The following is a 26,470-nucleotide window of genomic DNA, read 5'->3' on the forward strand; positions in this document are numbered from 1 at the left end:
GGAAGCAATATATTATACCAACTAGACAAATGTCAACAGTTACAACAGCACTTTAGGAATTCCTTGTGGTACACTCCCTGTGACAATAACTATATATTCAACTGTTGTATAGTTCAAATAGTACGTCTCACACAATTACGCTATTCAACCATTAACTATCACTTACCCTTTGGCTTTGCCAGGCTCCCAAATAATCCTAGCTTCAATACATCCTTCAAATGCTGCTTTCAGCATGGACTCTGTAGTACTGGTGGACAGGTTGTTCACATACAAAGTTGAAGATGGTGGACAGCGTTCTGACATCGGAAAACAATGAAATAAAAGAACATCACTACAATTATATTGCTTAATGTACCAGTCATGGATGTGTGTGAGTGTGTGTACGCGCATGCATGCCTTTTAGACTTAACATTGGCTGCTAGAATATAGATCTCCCTTGTTGCAACTGAAGGTTTTGTTGCTGTAAGTACTTGTATCAAATCTTTATATGACAATTGGACTGGGATAGGATCAGCCTGTTGACATAACAGGTAAGGTGCTTGCAAAAATAATCCAGTAATGCTTGCAGATAATTGTGGGAGCTGAATCACAGAAGCCATAGTGTACTAACATGATCTATGATCTATGTCAACTGACTGATACCAACTATGTCAACATATCAAAGTTTAACTACTGCAAAAGTGCCTACTTTATTCTGCGGACTGGACTCACAGACTGGACTCACAGACTGGACTTGCAGATTGAGCTGGAAACTGACTTTCTAGAAGTAACCTGAAGAGACCCCTATCTTTGAGTTACGTGTACGTCTACTGATATGATAATCTCAGTTCTCTTGTTGATGAAACACTGAAACACGGCAAAAATAACTCATGCACTAATTAATTAGAAGACTGTAGCCCAACTGCTGAACTGCATAGGTACACTCACCGTAGCTAGCACAACAGTACTATCTTTCATGGAGGGAAAACGCGGCAGGGGCATACCCAGCCAATATATGATGGTTGGGCATAACATCAATCTAACTAAACACACAAGAAACATGCTCACTTTCATGTGAGACATTATCAAAGAAAAATATGAAAAGTGTATGCACACAAGGCCTACAGCTACCTAAACTATAGTGTAAACAAACACTGCTTGCTCGCATGCATGCAAACATTTACTAGCTATATGCTAATCTATTAAACTTGTAGGGCAGTCATCCACGGACGATCGTCGTAGCCGAGCATCATGTGACATCAAACTGCTGAACTTACAAGAACCAACAATGTAAACAATTCATCACATATCAACTGGCAGTATAACTTACAGACCAACCACCACAGCAATATGTAATGCTTTTTCAACTAAACGCCACATGGCCCCAAATGAAGGCCGGGGGCACTAATTTATGAACTATAAATAGAGTCTTGTCACAAATATCAGCATGCCAAGAATGCTTCGTCCCAGACTTATAGCAGCCAATGTACATTTTGCATGAATTTGGTTAAACCACATCTCGGTTAATTAGTACAAATTGTGCACGTGACACTTTATAATGACTTGACCTTTTCACCATTTCCAGCTCCATTTGCATATGCCATTATTGTTATCAAGAAGAATACGTTTTCCCGTTTTCTTTCATCAACAGTAAGTTAGGCTATACGGTACTTTCCTTATTAAAAAAAAAAACGCTTGACAAGTCCACTGAAATGAAATCTTTTGCTGCCAGCACCATCCACACTGAATCCCACTGACGATTATCATTCACAGTGACTTAAAGACACAGTACCATGACTATAGTGCACCACGCTTCAACTCTATTTTAAATTTTGAATTTAAACCGCGCCAAGGATCGTAGCACATGCGTCTACCTGAAGTGTTATTATAGGGACTTCCCAAGGGATTTGTCATGTAATGGATCACGTGATACACCATCTATCTCGATCCCTTCTTCGAAGTCATGGTTCAACAAACGAGGTACACGTTTACGCTTTACAGTATTAAAGTAGGGTTGTTTTGTGTGCTGCTGTGAATCCTCGTGTGAATCTAAGCTACTTGTGATGATTGGGCAAAAGTTTGTGATGGTTGGGCAAGAAACTGTGATGGTTGGGAAAATGCCCGGCCATGCCCACCCTTGGCTATGCCCCTGAAACGCGGGCCATATCAAGTAGCTTGTTGAGTTCAAGTTAGGTGTGAACATTGTACCACCAATTTGTTCGAATAGCTACAGTAGACGAGAATCACGTCAACAGATGTGGGCCATTCTCTCTTGGATTCGTCCCTAGTCCCAGTAGTCCTTCCATATTATGGTATAGTAGCTAAGGCATTCACTGCATGCCTAGATCTGTGACGGAGTTCAAATTCTATCGAGGGAACAAATTGGTACAATGTTTACGCCTAACTTGAAGTTAACCATATGGCCCACGCTTGCCCTCTGTGATATATAGTCCTGTTATGCAAGCTACAGTGAGTGTATGCCTATACAGTTCAGCAGTTGGGCTATAGCTAGTCTTCTAATTAATTATTGCATGAGTTATTTTCACCGTGCATGTTTCATCAACAAGAGATTAGCTATCAGCAGGCGTACGCGTAGCTAGCTCAAAGATAGGCATCTCTCCAGCATTGCAAGAGATAGTTTACTTCTAGAAAGCCAGTTTCCAGCTCAATCTGCAAGTTGAGTTGAATCCAGTCCGTGAGTCCAGTCCAGTCCGTGAGTCCAGTCCGCAGAATAAAGTAGGTCCTGCAAAAGGGTAAGGTATGCCTATAGTATACACCCAATGGCTTGTTTGAAGTTTCACATGAAACATGGTATATAATATCATGTGAAACTTCAAACGTGCCGCCAGGTATATAATTAGGCATATAGCCCTCAAACCACAGGTTAGTGTATGTAATATATAAACCATGGCTACAAGGTGTATTGCACTTATATACACCCCGACTCCGAAGTCAGAGGAAGTTTACTGTTGATAAATGCCGAGGCGTTTATCAACAGTAAACTTCCGATGACTGAGGAGGAGGGGTGTATATAAGTATAATACACCGAAGTGAGCCATGGTTCATATGATATATACCATGTTTCTAAATTAATCCATACTACATTACTTACTAACAACCCATATGCACACAAACCAACTTAAAGTATATACTTACACGTAATTCGCCATAGTTTGGCATGGTAAAACGTTCTTCTCACAATTCAGCCCTCACAATGAAGAATCAAATTGATTGTGGGACTTAGTAAACATATCTCCGTATATCGCCAGGACTTGTCCGTTCATATCAACAAACGTAGGAGCAACGTTACTTGCTGCCACCCATCATCGAAGTTGCTAGGTATGGGTATAAAATGAGTCCAGTGGTTGGACTCTTACTGGCTGGGGTGATTGATCGCCTAGCGTGACAAAGGCTATTAGCCTAAGTCATCTGGGTGATTAGTCATGCTAGCGTGGGCATCGTTCGCCCACCCACGTCGGGCTATCATCCTGTGATTGTAACACAGTAATGTGCCACGTGACATCCCAGGTGAGTATATATATACTTACCTGGGTAAGTATATATATACTCACCTCAGGTAGGTATGTATATACTCACCTGTGGGTTGGGGTGTATATGCCCTATATGCAACCAGCGGTGCCTTTGAAGTTTCACATGATCATGGTATATATATATACACATACAGGTAAGTGTATACATGTATATATACTCACCTGCAAAGTGTATACATGTATATATATTCACCTGCAGTTACAGTAGGTATATATTATATACTCACCTGTGGTTTGAGGCATGTGACACTAATGCATTTCATGCCTAATAGCCTGCAGTGGGTGCCAGTACGATTAATCGCCAAAGCCAGTTCAAGCTAATAACCTTTGCCACACTGGGCAATCAATCACCCCAGCCAGTAAGAGTGCAACCACTCGATTCATTTTATAGACATACCTCATAACTTTGATGATGGGTGGCAGTAGGTAACGTTGCTCCTACATTTGTTGATATGAATGGAGAAGTCCTGAGGATATATGGAGATTAACTAAGTGATTGTCACAGCCATTTTGAGCAAGCTGATTCATGAGAGGAAGGCTACCAGCGTGTCTACCATGCCAAACTATGGTGAATTAAATGTAAGTTAGTTTGTGTGATTGGCAAAAGCATACATATTCTAAAACTGCTGATACAAGCACAACAAAACCTGAAACCATACAAACTTTTGTTATTAGTTTACACACTAAATTTAAAAAGGGAGGTCATAGGGTGTCCTTTGCTTTGCCATCGTTGTCACTGCACAGAATTGTTAGAAACTTTGACAGCACCAAGTATTTAATTTGAGACACAGCTTTACTCATACGGTTGTACAAAACCAGCATTAACTATCAAGATGTCCAAGTTTTGTAGCTTTGCCTTCTGTGTCAGTTTGTTATCCCTACAAACAGAGCACAATGTTTCGGGTTCTGGTAACAGGGCAATGTTGTAAAGACACAGCCTATAAGCCTATTAAGTGTTCCACCATCATTGCTTGTAGGGTATTTATGTATACAGCCCATTGACAACACAGATTCTTCACACAATTTCCAACTGCAATGGTAGCTACCCAGAATGTGCAATTATTGTCAAATTCAATTAGTAAAAAATGTCTTAGTAGTTGTGTGTTGCTGTCTAACTACAGCTGTGCATCTTGTTGGTCTCTTACCTTTCGTTTGTTTAGGTGTTGCATACTCAATCCGTAAAACACGATCATCCACAATGATCTTCTCTTGTTTATCATACACTGCTTTGGCTTCTTCTAGACTGGCATACTCCACAAAACCAAAACTACATAAAGCATAAAATCCAATAATGATGGAAAATTTTATTAGCTAAGTGCACTGCATGTGGTCAAGATAAGCCCCATCACTAACTATACAAATGTGAGGAAAAACATGAATTTGAGTATCATTAGTACTGTATATTAGGGATCATGGAGGTTACACATTTTCACAAAAAAAAAATTGACCAGAAATCAACCTCACAATAGCTTCAATGGCACCTTGGTAGTATTGGTTAGGTAGAGTCAAGCCCAAAAGTGTCTTCCAGAACATTTCAGATAAATTGATACGGAACTTTACAATTTTTATTCAGTGGAACTAACTGCAATGCCTTTAGAAAAGTGTAACTCAATAATGGCTAAGGCTACGAGCTTGACTGATAGACATTGCTTCAGCTGGACTGGTGCCTTTTGGCATTCTGTACTATGTACAATGCACGTATCATGGATTCACCTTTGTCCTTCTCTGTGTCCTATTTCTTCTTGCTGACAGCATAAGACGTTGATTCATGGTAGCATGTGCATGGTTTCCCAATGAATTGTCCATATTTCCAAGGTGACTGGATTGATTGCATGCCCTTCATTTTCATTCACATAAGTACGGGACATGCTCCCTTTCACCTCGAAGAAATCTATTATTCCTGGTAGTCCACAAGGTTAGATACGCAATGTTCAGTTGTTTTAAGCTCATATAACTCATATAGCCCATTTATAAAACTTTTTTAACACAAAACTTTTTGCTCACGTGGGCAGAAGAATATAGACAAACAAACACAATTATTCCAATACAATTACAGTAACCATGCCAGCAGGCATGCACCTGGTTAAAAGTAGAGGTGCACCGACAAAGCTTAATATTGGTATCAGTACTGATATCATGATATCGGAATATCAGAAATCGGTAAAACATGCAGATATTTCACTTAAGTAAGTACTATATTTGCCCAATTTTATACGACTGGATCTGGCAAAACTGGTCTTAAGTTTCGCCCATGACAGCAGGTTTGATTTTTCACCAAGCTAGATGAATAAACTATCAAATTTCACAAACAAACTCAGCTAGACTTGAGTGGTCTGCTTTTGCTGGCTGCACAGTGGTAATCCGTACAGGACTCTAAGAGCTTTGGCTATCCTGGGGATCGCTGCATGTGGATGTACAGCTCCATGGTGTTAAATAAAGACCTGTGCTGCAAATTTCCTTTCATTTTAGTTAGTTTTGAGACCTGAATGGTCCAAAATTAGGCCTAATTCATCCCTACACGTTCCTCTTTCATTCTGCAAACAACCTCTTACCCCCCTCCACCACACCTATTGGAGCTTGCCTAATAGTCAACAATTGGACTCAACATCGACTTAAAACTATGCAAACTTAGCTGTTGGCTACTTGTACAGTAGATGGTCTGGAAGGTAAGGAATTAGCATATAACGTGTGAAAATGTAAACGTAGCTTCAACCATTGGCGAGCTACAACATACTACTTAAAACTGGCATTTCTTGTTATCTTTAAATGAGCGATAAGACCGTTTTTTATTTTGTAACACTGTGGGCAAAGCACGAGGCTTGAAATGCCCACTGTTTCACAATTGCAAACAAACCCAAAGTTGAGCAAATTATTTTTCTCAGACCTTTTCATCACACTTTATGATTTTGTTGGTTCTAAACATACTACATGAGAGCACAATACCCTCACCAAACAATGATTCCTTCCCTTACCCTTTGCTTATGCCACCCTGCCGAATTATCTCAGCATCAATACATCCCTCGAACGCTGCCTTCAACATGTCATCTGTAGTATGCCAGTAGAGGTTACTCACAAACAACCTTGAAGATGGTTGGCTGTCTTCTCTCCAGACAGTTTCTTTAGCTGTCAAAACAATAGAATAAATACAGTTTATGTTGTTGGAGAGGTTACTTGAAGATATCGATGGTAACACGTTTCTTCTCTTGATAGAAACATCTTCAACTTTAGCTGTTGAATTATAAACAGTAACACATCATTGATACAATTACATTGTTTGGTGTACCAGTCAGCATGAGTCTGGTGTGTGCATGTTGTGTAGTGAGTGTGTGTGTGTGTTGTGTGTGTGTTGTGTGTGTGTGTGTTGTGTGTGTGTGTTGTGTGTGTGTGTGTTGTGTGTGTGTGTGTGTGTTGTGTAGTGTGTGTGTGTGTGTGTGTGCATGTTGTGTAGTGTGTTGTGTAGTGTGTGTGTGCATGTAGTGTTGTGTAGTGTGTGTGTGTGAGTGTGTGTGTGTGTTGTGTGTTGTGTGTGTGTGTGTGTGTGTGTGTGTGTGTGTGTGTGTGTGTGTGTGTGTGTGTGTGTGTGTGTGTGTGTGTGTGTGTGTGTGTGTGTGTGTGTGTGCATGTTGTGTAGTGTGTGTGTGTGCATGTTGTGTAGTGTGTTGTGTAGTGTGTGTGTGTGTGTGCATGTTGTGTTGTGTAGTGTGTGTGTGTGTGTTGTGTGTTGTGTGTGTGTGTGTGTGTGAGTGACAGGAGAGTACAGCAGTTGGTCTGGTCACAGAAACATGTACAAAACCATTAGGAGTGAGCAAGTGTTCACCTCTTTGATGTTACCGTATTTGGCGGGGGCTCAGGTGAACGTGAGCCCAGTACTGTATACCTGAAAATTTTTGCGGTATGTATATTTCATGGTTATTTCACGGATCAGATTCAAAGACACACCTTTTTCATTTTAAATTTCACGAATCAGATTTGAAGACACACAGCCACGAAGGGTATGGATTGATTTTGTCATACAAGCACATCCGAACCAAGTAGACTTTATCCCTCTCATAGTAGAAATTTGATCATCCTTCACTCTTCTCACTCTCCACATCGCTGATCGTATGCCAGAAGTGGAGCTTAAACCAAACAAGCCCGGAAAAAAATTGTTGCAACAACTTCAGTGTTATTATGGACCAATAATACTGAGATACTGGGCTTTTCAGTGCAAAGACACTGATTTCCCATTCTCCAAGCCCCAGAATTGTAGCTATTAGGGTGACTTTTATTTATTTATCTTTGTTTTAGCTAGTTGTACATACTGGTGTTACTTTTCTGTTATATTTAATTATAAATTTGCCACCGTGAAAAAAAAAGTAGCACCATAGCGGCAAATCTGTGCACGGCACAGTCTAGTGTTTCAGCTTCTTTTGTGAGCCACACCCACTTTATATTGGGAATGTGTGTGTTTGTAAGCATGTGTGGAGTCCACGTATGCCTACAATCACACACCAGGAGCCACCACATAGCTTATTCCATTCAAAATTATATAAATTTAGTCACCCACACAATTAAATTTATCAGTAAGGTGAGTTGAAGATTGCAGGATACACATAAATTTTCATGTGATACAATTTCATGGTAGCTTTACTAACCACGAAAACCATGAAAATTACATACTGTGAAAATTTCCGGGTATACAGTATATTAAAATATGCTAATTTATTTAAACTAATGCATGAGTGCGTAACTAGTGTTTCTTTTTTCCTACATTGTATCAGCTATGCCATTGATGTGGCAAGGAAAATGGCAACACAGGCGGCAATGAGAAACTAATAATTAAGTTTATGTGGCATCTATATAGTTATATAGTATGTATTTGGATTTAGAAATAAAGGGAGTATTAATTGGTTGGATTCGTGTTTATTTACCTTCTGAGAAATCAATGAATAAAACTTTACCATCCAACTTGATATCTTTTTGTTCATCAAACACTGCTTTGGCTTCTTCCACACTGGCATAGCTCACAAAACCATAACTACACAAAAACAAACAAAGTCAGTGCATAAGTGTTCGAGCTGAGGTGCCAGTCCATCCTATAACTATGTATATCAATCTAATTACTCTAATACAATGCATACCCTAGTACGTACATATTTTCATGGAGAAAAATACAAATGTCAACAACAGCAACAAAGAGTGAGCCATCTATACTTCCTTATAGCATGCTTTTCACGATAACATTAACAGTGCAAGGTTCAAAGAATTTGAAATATAATCTGTTGGGTTTAAATGTGCTGCATCTGAGTAATGCGTTCCACCTTACCCTAAGCTTTTCCCGTGCTTCATGATGATCTTAGCATCAACACATCCTTCAAATGCTGTCTTCAACTGGGGAACTGTAGTATCGGGGGACAGTCTATTCACGTACAAAGTTGAAGTTGGTGGATGGGTTCCTCTGTTGACAGTAGCATCATAACTATCTAAACACAAAAAGAGAATATACCACTGGTTTGTGTGTGTGTGTGTGTGTGTGTGTGTGTGTGTGTGTGTGTGTGTGTGTGTGTGTGTGTGTGTGTGTGTGTGTGTGTGTGTGTGTGCGTGTGTGTGTGTGTATGCTCACACTAACTCTATACTCCAATAAGCATACCCTATCATGGAAGCTACGATACGCTATCACAGCATCAATTATTACTGCCTGACATAGGCCATTTGTCAGGCAAATATCATGCATGGCTGACCATAATGGAACCTGCCTGACAAAATGTCAGACCAAAATAGAAGAAAGTTATAGAATTTTTATAGTGAAGCATTGTCAATAATAGCAAATGCAATTTGACAACAGTGATTGTATAGGATGAGTCACTCTATTCTATCAATGTATCATAAGGATTTCCCTATTATGACAAATTGCATAAAACAGTAGTATATCAATGTCAGGTAACGCTTTAGGTTGTCTGACTTTTTCACTGAAATTTGAAAAAATTATAATTGTCTCTGCGCTATCATGAACTGACACATTGTGCTGTCAGTGTAAAGAATTGAGACACAAAGGAGGACAAAGGTAAGTCCATGATGTGTGCATTTGTATGTACTGTGGTAGCACCTGTCAGGCTGAAGCGACATTTAGCAGTGAAAAATTTAGCCTGTAACTTTAGCCGTTGACGAATTACACCTTTTTGATACATAAGTAAGTCAGTCAGTAGAAAATAAACAAACTGGAAGCATTTTGGGTCACACTCAAGGCACTTTAGAGCTTGGTTATACCTGTCAAGTAAATGAGGCTGTGAGAATGTGGAAACCTACAGTATATGATCCAAAAAGAAAAAAAAAAGAAGAGAACTCAAGTTACTGAACATGTTTGGTACATTTACAAGTATCAAGAACACAGCCCAGATTATATATAACATGTACAGTATAAGCCCATTGAAACAGTGCACATTCTTGTTCTAACTTTTTGAATTTGTGATCCACAAAGTACAACCATCCATCGTGATGTTCTCTTGTCTTTCCATCACTTCTTTAGCTTCTTCCACACTGGCATACTCCACAAACCCATAGCTAAATAAAAAAATCAAATTTATAGTTGCATGATAATTATTTTATGACTTGCGATTATTGCACTTTAAGTCTACAATGTCAATATAAGTGTTTGTTTTCACTGAAAATTTTGATTTACTAACATTTACTAAGATTTACTTTTTGCTAAAAGTTAATCAATTGACATGGTCAGTGGTATGCACAAAACTGCATCATATACGAGGCCCAGAATAGACACAAATCAGACAGTAAGTACAATAATTATTGCAAAATGTGACAAATATTGCCTATGCAATAATATTATGGAGGCTAGATAAATGCAACAATTGTATTGCGGGAATTTGATTAGGTGATATATATTGAAATATTTCCCAACCCTAATCAAATGATGGAAAGTCAAATTAGTCAAGAGCATTGTCGCAGTGGACAGCCTCCCAAATAAATAAATATATATATATATATATATATATATATTCTACTTGCTTACCCTTTGCTTATGCTGGTAAAAGGATCTTCAATCACAGTGGCATTAATACATCCTTCAAACACAGCCTTCAACGTAGCCTCTGTGGCACTGTAGGGGAGATTCCTCACACACAGTGTTGAAGTTGGCGGAATTCTTTCTTTGTTTGAAGTACTATCAGCAACAAAATCACCTGTTGCGTTAAACAATGAATGCACTAAAATTAATGTGTTTGTGTGTGTGTGTGTGTGTGTGTGTGTGTGCGTGCGTGTGTGTGTACTTAGGATCTTGTTAGTGCATGGCTGTGCATCTACTTGGCCTTACCTTCCATTTTTTGCTCAGTAGATTTGAATCTAATAAACAAAACATTACCGTCCACCTCAATCTTCTCTTGCTTATCAAGCACTGCTTTGGCTTCTTCTACACTGGCATAAACCACAAATCCAAAACTGTAAAAAATGACAAAAATTCAGTCATTAATCCTATTAGTCAAGTGTGGATCAAGGCCAGTGACCTACAGGATGTGTACACAGTGGAACCTGTCTTAGCGGCCACCTCTCTAAGAAGACCAACTTTGAATACCCCTGATTCCTGTTTTACAGCTACACAGGCTGGAGCAATAGCAGCTACAACAATAGAGTCCATGAGCTTTTCCATTACCGCTACAAAAAGTGGGAGCCACAATATCTACCAACTAGAAAATGTTAACAGCAACAAATATACCAAGCAAGCCTGCAGGAACTCATCATTACATATGAAGAACTAACAACAAAAGTTTTGCTGTTTCTAAACATGTACCATAGGAGTGGTGTGTTCTTGCCATCAACTATTCCTTACCCTCTGCTTATGCCTGACTTTTTGAGGACATTAACACCAATACATCCTTTAAATGCTGCCTTCAGTTTGGATGCTGTAGTCTTGGGGCTGAGGTTACCCACAAACAATGTTGGATACTGTGGATTGGTTTCTTTCTCTATAGCACTTTTGGAATCTTTTTCAGCTGTTGAAATGTCTAAAAAAGAAAAGAAATATAGTATGAGTAGCACGTGTGTGCGTGTGTATGTGTGTGTGTGTGTGTGTGTGTGTGTGTGCGCGCACGTGTGGGGTGGTTACAAAATTTCTGATTGGTTTCCAGCTCCAAAGTAGAAGAGCACCATACAAAGCTAGAGCCATGGTCAACCTTTACTAACACAATGGAAGAGGTAATTGGTTCCACTCATGGTAAACTAGCTAGCAATGAGTAAAAATCACCCCACAACATTGAATCTCATCATTCAAGGACTTTTACAGAAAGATTTAAGCATCACCACACTTTAAAGTCATTACATGATAAATACTTTTAGAAGTGCTTAACATGCTTGAAAGTATACTTGAGAAGCAATGCCATAGCAAAGGTAAGCAGTTTATTACAAGTTTAACTGCAGGTTGAATAGTGTTAACTAGAAGGTTCTCACATTGGTATAACTCTAATTCTCACTTACATCTATATAGTGAATAGTAAAATGCTAGCAAGAACACACTCAGAGAGGTCATCACGTGCACTGGGCATTTTAAATTGGAAAAACCTGCCCGCCTACAAGTTACTTAGCAACGTTCAACAAATGAGTTGTAGTGAGTTGGGGTAGAGCTGAGCAATAGTACAATTATCACTATTCACAGTAACTCTTATATCACGATAACGATAGTATCACGATATTACTACTAGTTATCAAAGACACTCAGCCTAATCCAACTACACACCACGTATCTGCTTTTCTAACACTATATTGGTAAAAATTGTTATGTAAACAGTTGTTGTGCATGCTTTCACAGTTACCTTAACTTAAAGGTGTTGAAAAGGTGGTTTTTTAAACTCTTGTTTGCTTCATTACAGATACACTGAAGTGAAGAAGCCAACAAGGAACCTTTTCCTTGTTGCACTGTTGTTTGTGTAGCATAAGATCACCAGACACAATAACATTTCATTGTGATGACAACCTACACTGCAATTTTGTGATATACTTTAATTCATTATCTTTATCTGCATGAAATTTTGTTATGTGACTGCTCTAGTAGAGTATCTTAATTTTTGGCAACACTATATCATAGCTATAATGATAAAAAAAATGTTCAGCCGTGTTCCAATAACTGATGCCTTAGTTGAAAGTAAATAGCAACAGCAGCTGATGCTTGGAAACTTTGGCAGGTAGATGTAGCAATAAGGTTTAATATATACTGCAAAACGTTGTTTTTTTAATCCCAAGGGGGGAACCATTGTGGATTGGCTGCTACTTGTGAAAAAATTCCATAAGAGGGAGTAGATAGGTGCATTTAAAATGATTGGCTCTTCTCAGAAAATAAGGTACAGTGACTTTGTCTATCTTGACACATATAATTTTGTAGTCTTGTACACAATTGGTCTTACGTTTTTTTGGAAAACGACTCGAGTAGTCAATATACAGAGTAGTATGGCCATCCATTGTGATCTTCTCTTGACTTTCCACCACTGCTTGAGCTTCCTCCACACTGGCATACTCCACAAACCCATAGCTACATGAAACAAAATGTCAAACAAGTCACACCTGCACATGTACGTACATACAGCTATTAAAATACCCACATACACTATAATAGTTAACAGTGTGACCTGTACGTCAATCCATTAAAACTGTTTGTAGTGAATTGTGACTGTAAAAAACTTAAGCATGCTATTTCTACTCTATGGCGGTGGTAGGTTTGCAAGTACTGCAATATGGCATGTAAAATTAGATCGGGAAGACAATGGGAAGCCAGCATCTACCATTATGATTACTTCACAAGAGCCACAGAAGGTTCAAAAGTGACAGCTTGTAATATGAGGTGAACATACGTAGCTGGCTTGTTGTTACAAACTATATTACTGACTAAAATATCATTACTTATTGTCATTACTTGTACTTCATAATTATGACTGGTGAACCACATCAAAAGAAAGAATGACACCAGACACATCATTAAATTACAGTGTTAGGCCAGTACTTGTAAAAAAGGTGTAAACTTTCACAATCTCTAATATGTGACTGTCTCTGGGAAAACCGGTCTTATCGCCCATTTAAAAGTATCGAGAAACGTCGGTTTTAAATATTCAGAGTGTTGTAACTGGCCAATGGTGGTAGCTACGCATACCAAATTTTCACATGTTTTACAACAATTTGTTACCTTCCTGATCATCCACTGAAGAAGTAGTCAACAGCTAAGTTTCCTGCCATTTTAGATACTTTTTAAACTGAGGTTGACTGTATCAGGCGACCTGCAAAAAGGGTGGGAGGTGGGGGCCTTGAAAGGCGGGCAAGATGGTGTTCAAAAATTGAAAAGGAATATGTTGGGATGAATTAGGCCAAGTTAAGGGCCATTCAGGGCTCTGGACTGGCTAAAATGAAACGAAATTTACAGCACAGGTCATTGTCCAACACCATGGAGCTGTATAGCCACACACAGCCATCTCCTGGTTGACCAGGGCTCCATCAAGACCCCAGACCACTCGTACGGCTCACCACTGTGTTTTAAAAAAGCAGCCAGCAAAAACAGACCACTTTACTCTGGTTGACTGTGACAGTGAAACTTGATAGTACATTCATTAAGCTTTGTGTTTGTGTGAAAAAATCAAACTTCCTGTCTTGGGCGATAAGAACAGTTTTCGTAGATCCAGTCACACTGTACTACCATACAACAAACAAGGTTTAAAGATATTTTAAATTATATTTAAGTTGGTCCTGAATGAGTGACGCAAGAGCACACAACACCATGTCTCAACCACATGTACTTACCCTTTACTTCCACCAGTAACAGGATCCACTACCACCTTTGCATCAACACATCCTTCAAATGCTGTCTTCAATGTATCCCCTGTAGCATCGAAGGGGAGCCTAGTCACAAACAACACTGGACTTGGTGGATTGGTGGTATCATGATCATCTGCAGAAACAACAATGAATTTAAAAGAATACAGTGGAACCTTGGTTATCTGGACCCCACTTATCTGGATTTTCAGTAAACTGAACTACGGAAAAGACTGCTCTATTAGAGTAGTGACTGTTCTATTAGGGTAGTTGATAATTCTGAAATTTTAAAATGTTTTTAAGATACAGTTTCAGAGATATGGATTTTCAGACCCTAGTCCCAAGGGGTTCGGATAATTGAGGTTCTACTGTATTGATTAAGTGCATGTGTGCATATTCACTGTAGGCATGTGTTCATGTGCATGTCATTGGGAGTATTTCATCGCTAAAGAGTTTGTGTATTCTGTTAGAGCAGTTGCATTTAGTATGACAGCACCCAACAACTACACAATTCATGTGGTTCAGGATTTCCTGACAAGAAAAACCAAAAACAAATGAACTGTACATATACTTTTATCCTTACATTCAGGTTTTTTGAAATCAATAACTAAAACACGACCGTCCACTTCAATATTCTCTGGTTTATCAAACACTTTTTTGGCTTCTTCCACCGTGGAATAGTACACAAAACCATAACTAGATAGAACACAATCAAGTTAATATTGTGGTGTGCATCTAATAGAAATAGCTCCCAGCTGGGAGCCTTGCATGTTACAATTGCCACTGTGTGTATGTGTGTGCATTTACGTGTTGTTGTGATACTGAATATTAGAAATGCCAAATATTACAGTGGGTGTGGTTACTAGTAAAGAATTAGTATACTACAACTGCAGATATACTAGTGGACAATTAATCCCTAATTCAGTCTATACCCAAGACTGAATTAGGGATTAAATGTCCACTAGTATATCTGCAGTTGTAGGTGACCTCCCTTGTTTCACTATACTTTTTTATGGCTATGATCTCTAATCAAATTTTCCTTCTACTTGTTTGTTTACTTTTTAAACCAGCGCATACCAAATCAATAGGAGGGAATAACAACAGGTATGTCAATTTTGCATTTGATGTACACCCCAACTATCAATTGTTACTGAAAAGCAAAGTGTCATTACGTTTTGTGTTAAGCTATGTTCAGTGTGTTACGCAGCATTGCAAAAAAGGAACACTATGTAAAGGACATCCAGTCACAACGGAACACTTGGGCGATTCCCAATATGTAGCCATACGCTGCGCTACTGCAAATTGACACCTTTCACTGTCAGCAAGGATAAATGGGACACAAAGCAGGACAACAGGTAAGTCCATGAAGCATGCATTGTACGTACTGTAGTATGTCAGGCTGAACAGTGAAAAAATCAGGTCCGTAGCCTGTCGAGTTACTTGAAGGTATCTGGCAGCAAGTCAGTCAGTAGGAAATTCTGCTAAAAATTAAAATTCCATAGAAACTTACCGGAAGTGCTTTTGGCCGCTCAGTAGACACACTTGCTTATATCTCACCGATACTGCCAACAAACCATGAAGGTATTGTGAGGCTGGTTTTAGGGTGATATTTTTTGGCCAGAAAAGCCCAAACCTTCATGATCCCTAATACACAGTACTATATATTTTCCTTTTCTTTAAAACTAATGAATCAAGAACTTTGGAAATAATGCAGGGCCTTACTACAGAAACCTACATTCTTTACAGTATATTATCATGACCAGTATGCTTCCATGCCTCATAACTATAGCCCTGATGTTTCCAAGCATGCTACAAGGAAGCAGTGCTTCAACCATACCTTACCCTAGGCTTTTGCCGAATTCTTTGATGATCATAACACCAAGGCAGCCTTCAAATGCTGCCTTCAACTCGGATTCTGAAGTGTTGTAGGAGAGGTTCTTTACATGTAGTATTGGACAGGGTGGATGATTTGCTCTCTTACCAACATCAGCTACTGAACAACAACGTATTGGATTAAAAACAACAAAATAAAATTATAGTGGGTGTAGTGCGTGTGTGTGTGTGTGCACATGTTAGAATAATAATTATATGGATGGAGGTAATGAAACATGGCTCCTTAACAGCTAGTACATTTGCTTCAACTATTTATACATACAGTAGACCCTCGGTTATCTGACCCTCGTTTATCTGAAATTGGAAATGACTGTTCTATTAGAGTAGTACACGTGTATGTTCTATTAGAGTATTTCAACAGAACTCTGTATATAAATGTATGGGTAGAGGTGTACCGATAATCGATCAGCTAAAATATTGGCACCCGATATGGTAATTTTTACCAATATCGGTACAGAATAGTAGGAGGACTGATATCGCTACTGATATTTATACAGTAGCAATAGTTTGTACATAAATGGATTATATATTGGTTTTCTATGTTATGCATGTGGTTCTTTAATGCCAGGGGCTTATTGTTCACTTTACCAACAAGCACTACACTATGAGAAGCCATATAAATACACGTGATTCTAGGGTTTGTTGCTGGAATAAAAATGAAGCAGTTATATAGTACCTTTGTAATAAAAAGAATAGTCACAGGATAACCAAGGAAACTTGCTGTACCAGCCTTTGTACAAGCCATTAAAATGCAGTAATGTAGAAATATCCATTTAAGGCTTCATGGGAGTATACATAAAATGTTTATGGGTGCCTATTGTCTGGATTGCACAATAGAAAACCAAGCCACTACCACCACAGGCATAGAGTGAACAATGAATATATGCACATGTTGTTGTAGAGTGGGTAATGTAAACTTTTGCAAAGATCATCCATGGCTTTTGTTTGTAATGCAAATATCGGATCGGCTACTGGCTTCTTTTGGTGGCATTAATATCGGATATCGGTACATGCCAAAAACCCATATCGGTACACCTCTATGTATGGGCTTCGATTATCCAAACAATTCATTTATCTGAACACTTTTATCATTGCCTGAAAACAAAGGGGTTCGGATAACCAAAGGTTCACTGTATTGTACATTGTATTATCCACATGGGGTGTTTGTTTCCTATAAGTGATTTTGGACCTGGTGTTTCAACAAGCCCAGTGTCTATTCGGGTCCACACGTTTATTTCTTAGAGTGCACAGGGTGAAGAACGATTGGGGACAAAGAGTGTGTTTATAGTTCTTAGCACCTTGACATTTGGGATGAAGTACAGTTACTCAGCATGTAATTAAGCCCAGCCGGCTTTAATATGGATATATGTGGTACTGTCAGCCTTACAATGTTGTGGTGAAGATGATGCAAACTCGATGACCAACACACGACCATCCACTTCAATGCTTTCTGGTTTATCAAACACTGTTTTGGCTTCTTCCACACTGGAGTACTCCACAAAAGCATAACTACAAAAGGATAAAAAGTAACTAAAAAAGTTAGTTATTGTTTTGTTAGAGTATGCATAAGAGGATGCTAATTACACCTAATACCCTTTAGGAAAAAATCTGGGTGAAAAATGCAAAATTAAAAGTGGTGGCTCTAAGAAAGGCTGCAACAATAAAAAATAACATCAATGTGTCATTTTAAATATATTTAAAAATCGTTGACATAAATGTCATTAGTCTTTTCTGGACAGCCTCCTTTAGTTTTACTGTTCACTCCTGGCTTTATTAAAGGCCATGTCCTTACTTCAGTCCGGCTGTTTGGAACAAACATCACATTTGTATTTGCAGGCTCCGATGACATTGAGGATTGCTTTATCCATTGGTAGAGTATGTCAGTAACTTGCATGTTAGACTGTTACACATGCAAGTTTCATGCTACAACTTTGTAGCTGTTACTCTGATTTGCAAACCATGAGAAATGGGGTGGGGGGGCATTGATAAGCACACCACATTAAAGTAATGAATGGTGCCAAAAATGTTAGGCTGCTATAGAACGTTGATTGCACAATCCAAACGTTTGCCTACGCATACACCATTTTGGTGTACACCCTGTTCTGGCATAAGTATGGTTATTTGTGAGGCTACAGGGTGTACTAACTGATCAGACAGAGATAAACATGTATCATGCTACAGGATTCCTGCTGTGACATCATATTATGGAAAGAGGCAGTTAGAGTTGTCAAAGAATTGACATAAACAAGATAGACAAGTATCAGATATGCTCAAGACTAAACAAATGGATGAAACCAACATCGACTGGCTACCAAACCTACATACGAGGCATAAAAGTGAAGACAACTGGAAACAGCACCTTGTTTGGAGAGAGCTAGACGGCAAAATGATATTCAGCTACAAGAAGAATAAGCTGCTGTGTTTGCCTGACAAATGGAGATGGCTTGTGGAGATATTACTTCTAAAACTGTGAGCAAAGTAGTACAAGAAATTGTTCAAGAAACTGTGGAAAGTTTTGAAACTTGAGAAGTGCTGTAGTAGATAGAATAAGTATCAGATAAAGACATCATCAAATGCAGCAGGATGATTGCTTTTGAATGTAAGTGTGCAGAAAAGATTGTTGAATTGCAATAGGAGTTACAGAAGTGTCTGTCAGTAATAGACAAATTGTCTCGTAAACTGCAACAGCATTTACCACCTTTTTTGTGAAGAATCTTTGAAGGATGATAGCATTGTTAATTTCTACACTGGCTTGCCAAATTTAAAAGTTGTGATGGCTATTTTCAAAAAAACCATGTTTGCATAACTTTACCCAGTGAGAGGACTGCAATTTGCAAGCTCACCACTTTTCAACAACTGATGCCTGTATTGGTGAAACTAAGACTTAATAGTCCCATTGTAGATCTAGTATATCGCTTTGCAGCTGCAGTGTCCAGAATTGTTCTCAAGTGGCTCACGCAAATGGATAACAGGCTCAAAATCCTTATTGTTTGGCCAAAATGAGAGAATTATCAGAACAAAATGCCGAATTGTTTTCAAGTGTCATTCGGTAAAAAAATCATAATTGAAGTCTACTTGGAACGTCCATCAAACTTGAGGGCAAGAGTATCAACATGGTCCAGTGATAAGCACAGGAACACAGATAAGGTGCTCTTAGGAATTGTACCCCAAGAAGCCATTGCTTTTGTCTCCAAACCTTGTGGAAGCCATGTCAGTGATGAACACCTCACAGAACATTCAGGAGTTTTGAACAAATTGTTAGCAGGGGACATTGTTTAGCCAACAGAGGCTTTGATATTGCTGAGTCTGTTAGGATGAAGCAAGCCATTATATGTCCCTGCTTTACCAAAGGAGCCAACTCTCAGCATTGGAAGTAGAAGAAACAAGAACAATTGCCAATGTCCGATTGAAAGGGCCATTGGGATGGTCAGACATGAATACTCCCAATAGTCTGTTATTAAAAGAGCAGGCGAAGATGTTCTTCTTATCCACCACATTGTCCATATGTGCTGTGCCCTTACTAATGTGTGTAACTCCATTGATTATACTGATGAAAGTCATGTACTAATAATACTATTGTATATTAGTCAGTTTATCCTCATAAGTACTAACAAGTGTAAATAATAATAAAAAAATTCACTCATGGTACTAACTAGTTACTTTGTTTGTTTTACTTTTAATTTTTACAAATTGTGCTAATTTACAACAGCCAGGACGATATCATTTGCCCCTCGGTACCACTATTAAATGTAGACATTTGAGGTGAAACCATTCAAATTAGACAATCTGGGTTGTCACAGGGAATCTTTATGCCTTCTTAAGGACCATGGCAACAGCAGTAGGTTGGCTAATCATAATTTGCAGAAGTAGCACTAATTGTGAATTCTGTTCCCAGCAGGGGATGCTCCAATAAATGGCCAGTGTGATGACTAGCCCACTGTCTGCTAATTGTAGGTTGTCATGGTTTTGTATGGTAAGCTTGTAATAAATATTTCTTGCTTTCTTTTCATGCTTACAACCCCAGTCTGTCCATTTGCTTAAAAGTTGTAAGCTTCGGGATAGCAAATACTCTGATCAGAGACTGTGATGGGTTTGCTACAATAGTGTGGCAAACAGCCTTCATACAAGAAGCTGTTACCTGACCATCTCTGTAAGCATACCCCAAAGTTTTGAGCTGCTTTGAGATTGTTTTTCTTTTTTGTTTGCTTTTTTTCTACTGCTTTGGCCATGTCTTCAGTCACTTGTACGTTCATGTCAGTGGACTCACACAAATCCAACAAATCACTGCAAGTTACTTTTAGGTATTTTGCTTCCTGAAGCTACTTCAGTTGCACAGGGAACATTTCTAAGGATGATTTAGGCACGTAATTGTCTGAATATTGAGGAACCAATGAAAGCATTAATAGTTTGGTGTCTCCACAGCTTAAGTGTTAAAACAGTGTTTCCAATTCAGTTTCAGTGCCATGTACTGTAGCGTGCTGTGGTTCAATTGCAGCTTCACCGCAATCATCTATAGCCAATTTTTGTTTCTTTCCACGTGCTGAAGAGAAATCGATGTTTTGATTGGCAAGTATTCCACACTCTTCAGTAAAGAAGACATGATAGTACTGGCATTTCTCCTGTGTGCATGTTGGTGTTGTTCCTCGGATTCTAACACTTGTTTCAATATTGATGTTACATGGGTACATGTTTCTCCTTGTCCACTCATGCAAGTACAGTGAGTACAGCATACTTCTCAAAGGTGTTGGCATCTTGTGAAAGAGGACGAAAGATTACAATCCATTTGCTCAACCTCAAGTTTAATGTGCAGGTACCTGTGCATCAAATTGTTATATACATAGGCACAATCACGAATTACTGTACACAATGTTTGCACACGTGATGAAAACTGTCTATAAATAGTGTGACTAATGGTAGCACCAAAAAAGCAGTCATTCTGCTTTGTCTGTTATATGGCATTACATATGGAAGGAAAAGACTGGAAGTACACCTGAAACTAATGCTTTATGCACTACGACTCATACAGTAACAGGTTTAGCAGTACGTCTCAATCATTTACCAACTCTCTTTTCTTACCATCTCCTTCTTTTAGCCGTCCTGTTGCTGGTGAGGGTCCTTACATTGATGCACCCTTTAAATGTTGCTCTCAGCATGTCTTCTGTAGTACGCAAGGAAAGATTACTCAGATATAATGTTGAAGATGGTGGATTGCTTCCTCTCTTAGTGGGAGTGCTTTTAGCTGCAAAATACCACAAAAAACAGTGAGTTGAAAAGTAAAAAAAGAATCGTAATGTTTATATAGCATTTGATGTATCAGTTTGTGTGTGTGTGTGTGTGTGTGTGCACGTGGTGTGTGCGTGCGCGTGTTGTGTGTGCACGTAGTGTGTGCGTGCGTAGTGTGTATGTGAGTGTATGTATGTGTGTGTGTCTGTGTATGTGTAGTGTGTGCACGTGTAGTGTGTGTATGTGCGTGTGTGATAGGTATGAATTATAACGTTCAACACTTTTCCTTATATGTTACACTCACTCAATTAATCAAATCTACATATGATGGGATCATGTGCATTCTTGTATACAAAGCTGCATTATAGAGATAATTATAAACCAGTAATCTAGGTCCATGACATATGTCCCTTTAAAAAGTTTGTATGTCAGACAGAGCATTTGTTTCAGGACTACAGGCAGTAAAGCTAGTACACCTTAGTGCTATCAATGATAGCAACTCCTTCAAGTACATCTACCACACAGACACTCGACAACAAGTACAACATACACTGTTGAGGTGGCAAATCACTTGCAGTCTTAACCACTAATGGACTTCCCTTAAACTCATAGCCATCCAGCAACAGTCCTTTCTGCACTTCTTCAGGAGAATGAAAACTCACAAAACCAAACCTAAACACAAACAGAGAATGAATACGTAGATAGCAGTCTGCAATATACTAATACAGTGGAGCCAGTATTAGCAGCCAGCTGTATGGCAAGACCATCTCTTTAACTTTAAAAATTACCCAAGTGAGAAATTTATACATGTCAAAAGCCTATTAAGGCCATGGCCTGAAGGTGACCGAGCTCCACTGTATTTAGTCACACCAAGGCAGACATGGGGCCAAGTACATGAGTACTTATACTTAAGTACACTTAAGTACAGACTTGAAAGTACTTGTACTTTACTTAAATACTTTCTTAATTTCCCCAATGTACTTGTACTTATACTCAAGTACTTTGCTAAGTACTTGTACTTGAGTATTGTAAGTACTGCAAACATTGTACGTAGTTTGTACGCAGTGGGTGTACAATGAGAATAACAAGAAGGGGTGCAGTTTACAACTTCTTGCAATTCTTCTAGTGCCTTCCCCAATCTTACTATGTGTCATGTAGCCATGATTAATGATCTTATAGCATTCTGGCAATCAAAAACAATGCTGCTGTTTAAGTCAGTGCATTTTAAGAGTTTAGGAGGGAGAATTGTTGACAAAAACCTGAAAGTACCAACCTCCTAAGGCACACTTACATTCTACAATACACCGAATACAGTGTATATTTTACTACAGAAAAATGTACTCGTACTTTACTTAAGTACTCTCTTGATTGCTGCTGGAGTACTTGTACTTGGAGAATTCAAAAGTACTTGTATTTTACTTAAGTACTTTTAAATGTACTTGGCCTCATGTCTACACCAAGGTATTTAAAAAGTAGTGCATAAACGAATGTACTGCATTCGTTCAATGGTTCGAAGGGTGTATTATTCGAAAGACATAAATAAAGTTCGAATATGCGCATGAACAACCTTATGTCGTGTGAATAGTATCCATTATTTTACAGAACAATGGAAATATAAAGAAGTACACTGTATAAATCATTGGACATTCATTGGATGTTCTTATGCATGTTCTATCAGCATCTTGAAAACCACTAGTGGGAATTGTCCAATGAACAATATATCCATATTGTCTGTGGAGTCTTGTGGCAATTGTGGCTTGTAAGGTGAAGGTATGTATTGGTCTACAACTTTATGTCAACTATTGTTGTTAGCTAAGTTAAGTAATCATTACAAAAGTCTCCAGTTCCTGTTAGGTTAGGATAATCCTAAGGCTGCAGTACATGTTGCTGTCAGACCTTCAGTGCTGGTCACTGTAAAGTACTAATAAGAAAGACTAAAGCATACTCATTGACTGCCTTTCCTTTGGAAAACAGCGCTAGACAGTCTTTATTTACCCTTTACCGTTTTCTTTTTCAAATAGCCTCTAACAGCCATAACCATACTAAAATAATTTATACGTCCAGAGCTCTAGACCACAACTAATATTATTGCATGTTTTCCATACATGACAGTATAAGCATTCTTGGATTCTTCTGAAGGACTCTACAGTAATGGTAATGACAGTACAATTCAGGGATTAAAAATATTGTAACATGAAAATAAACTACTGACAGTAAAGGTAGAGTGCAAACACACTAAAGTTATAGCTAGCAATGTGTTGATTTTTTTTTTTTTTGCTGTATGGATTCAAGGTTGGATACAAGCACTACAGTAATACCTACTAAAGTAGTACGGTTACTAGGGTAGGACAAGCTAGTCCACATGAACTGTATGTAATACACAGTGATGTGCATGAAAATATTTTGTGAGCCAATGGTTACTATAAGACAACACTGATGAAGAGTTTTGATAGATATTTGAGTTCTGCCACATTTGATGGTGTAAATTTCACAAAGAGGTTTGAAGAAATCACCGTTCCAAAATGAAGACAGGTTGTTCACCATTAACGGCCCCATCTACTACCAGTTCATGAGGGCTTGTCCTACCACTCACGACTAGTAACTACAAATAATAATAGTACTGTCATGTAGTACATACCCTTTTGGTGATCCTCTGCGGTCACATACGATTCTTGCTGAAGTACTACCAGGAAAAAGTGACAGTAGTTCAGCCTCAGTTAGGTCAGAAGGACGATAACCCACAAACAGCGTCAATGTTGAAGCCTGAGCAATTGCTGAGGAACACACACAACAGAATAAACAGTTTGTATACAAACAAGTACATACAAGGAAAAATTATAGTAGGGTCATAAAAAGTAGCAAAACAAGGGAAGTCACCTAAAGATATACCGTATATGACTGTATTAAAGCCGGGCTCAAATACACGCAGGGGCTCAAATACACGCAGGGGCTCAAATATACGCCGGGTAGAGCTAGGGGACTGTCATAATAAACGCCGGGGCTCACTTAAACGCCGGGGTGCTAATGACATGCACTGAAATAAATTTCAGGGTTCTAAACTCGTGTTAGCTGCTAACTATACAGTAATGTCTCGTCACCAGTCTTATGATGTCTTGTCTTGTTCGACTATGCCTTCTCTTCTGGTGATGGCCATAGCATATTTATCGTGGTCACTGTCACCTTTCCGCCCGACTTCCAATGTTTCACCCAGCAGAGGAGTCCAAATGGTTTTATGTACGTGATGGGCTATGGATTTCATATTCCATTGGTACTTGTACTGGCACCTGTCATTCTCAACAAGTGGCTAGTAAGAAATGAACGCCCGGGTCCAAATTAACGCCGGTCTCATTTCAACGCCGGGTCAAAAATGATTTATAGGAAATAAACGCCCGGGCTTCTATACAGTCATATACGGTACTAATGGACATTTAATCCCTAGTCATGGGTGTAGAGATTAAATGTAGTTTATCTTCAGGTGTAGGTGACCTTCCTTGTTTCACTACTATGATCCATAATCGAACTTAAAATTCCTATACTGCAGTCGTTTGTTTACTGGTGAACCCATTAGAAAAAAGAATGGCATGGGTGGTACTCATAAATATTGTCTATCCAATACCACTACTTTCTGAAAATGTGCACCATTAACGAGACATAATATTAGAAAATTACAGCACTGATGTGTGTACATGATGGCATAGAATAATTAGACTCAACCAACCATAAAAGATTTTGAAATCCACTGTCGAAACCGGCCCAGTATTACATACAATAAACTCTGCAATTCTGTTTGTTACCTTTAAGCGTAGTTTGGTGAGCAAAGAAACCACTTTGATTTGTTACTTGTGACTACCGCTACTACCTTCACCAGCCATGGTCTTATATGATTGAATCGAAAATGGTTGAAGATGTTTGTGGTTCCACCAGTGTACATTAGGTCTCAGCTTAATCATTTTTCCATTCTCTAAGACATCTATCAACTCAAAGTACTTCCATATTAGGCTGCTTCCTATTTCATTTCTCCATATCAATCAATCTTAATCACTTGTACGAAACATAGACACTATGCACGTGATGTATACAGCTCGTGTGATTTTCACAATTACTTGATTACTAAATTTACTACTTAAGTACAGAATCCGTTAGCGAATACTCGAGTACTCACTGTACTTGCTTCAAACCTAATTCAAATGTATCAATCTCAAACAGCGTACAACACATGACTTACGTAAAAGTTTCTTCTCCGCTTTGTAGTAGTCAGCCATGTCAAGATTGAGTATAGCACCTCGAATTGTCACTTCCTGTTGCAATGTTTCTGCAGCTTCTTCATGAGTGGCAAAGTCAACGTAACCAGACTTGAAAGATCTACAGACACACATACACATGAACAACACATACATACATACATACATACATACATACATACATACATACATACATACATACATACATACATACGTGACCCGCTGAGCAAAAACCAGCCGTTTTCGCGCTGCCATAAAACTATATTGAAATACATTGGGTAAAAAATATACATGTTACATGAAAAATTTATGCACGCTTTAATTGCATTTGTATGCACTGAATTTAAGCTCAAATCAATAAAACCTATACACCACTGGATTTGCCTGTTTATGGAGAGTAAGAAATCTTTGTTTCACGTTTGCACAGCAAAGGATACGTGAGTTATGGACGCTTATTTACAATGCGGTAAAAACAACGTTTACCGTCATCATTTCTTAGTTGGAATGGCCTTCTTCTTTGTCAGCATGGAGGAGTATAGGGAAAGTACTACACCTTGATTGATTTGCCAGTTCATATTGCACAGATTGAGCCAAGTCCCATCTTTGTAGCTTGTTTCATTCGTGAGTTATGATTGATTATCTAAGCACCTGTAATTTACTTCCCATATTGTTGCTGCACAAATCGAGTCCAACTGTCAAGCGCTATATCTCCAAGACCATTCATCATAAAAGGCTGAAACTTTGACTTTCCACTCTTTCGTTACTATAGAATACAGAGATGCAATAAAATAGAATTTGAGGAAT

General features: G+C 38.6%; 1 protein-coding gene across 1 annotated transcript in view; it reads right to left on the reverse strand.

Annotated features, from left to right (window-relative positions):
* LOC136243647 (uncharacterized) overlaps positions 1-26,470 on the reverse strand; it is a 40,300-nt gene that overhangs the window by 11,222 nt on the left and 2,608 nt on the right. Inside the window, exons 4-22 of the mRNA XM_066035188.1 lie at positions 25,651-25,787; positions 24,064-24,199; positions 21,976-22,097; positions 21,279-21,441; positions 17,590-17,711; positions 16,152-16,299; positions 14,893-15,005; positions 14,298-14,445; positions 12,917-13,041; positions 11,350-11,524; positions 10,837-10,961; positions 10,537-10,705; positions 9,964-10,070; positions 8,836-8,992; positions 8,441-8,547; positions 6,702-6,758; positions 6,503-6,653; positions 4,676-4,797; positions 167-296 (exon numbers count right to left, since the gene is read on the reverse strand). Coding sequence (XP_065891260.1) covers positions 167-296; positions 4,676-4,797; positions 6,503-6,653; positions 6,702-6,758; positions 8,441-8,547; positions 8,836-8,992; positions 9,964-10,070; positions 10,537-10,705; positions 10,837-10,961; positions 11,350-11,524; positions 12,917-13,041; positions 14,298-14,445; positions 14,893-15,005; positions 16,152-16,299; positions 17,590-17,711; positions 21,279-21,441; positions 21,976-22,097; positions 24,064-24,199; positions 25,651-25,787 — 2,514 coding nt within the window. The remainder of the gene's footprint in view (positions 1-166; positions 297-4,675; positions 4,798-6,502; positions 6,654-6,701; positions 6,759-8,440; positions 8,548-8,835; positions 8,993-9,963; positions 10,071-10,536; positions 10,706-10,836; positions 10,962-11,349; positions 11,525-12,916; positions 13,042-14,297; positions 14,446-14,892; positions 15,006-16,151; positions 16,300-17,589; positions 17,712-21,278; positions 21,442-21,975; positions 22,098-24,063; positions 24,200-25,650; positions 25,788-26,470) is intronic.

Source organism: Dysidea avara, chromosome 13 (assembly GCF_963678975.1).
Source record: "Dysidea avara chromosome 13, odDysAvar1.4, whole genome shotgun sequence".
Classification (NCBI taxonomy): Eukaryota; Metazoa; Porifera; class Demospongiae; order Dictyoceratida; family Dysideidae; genus Dysidea; species Dysidea avara.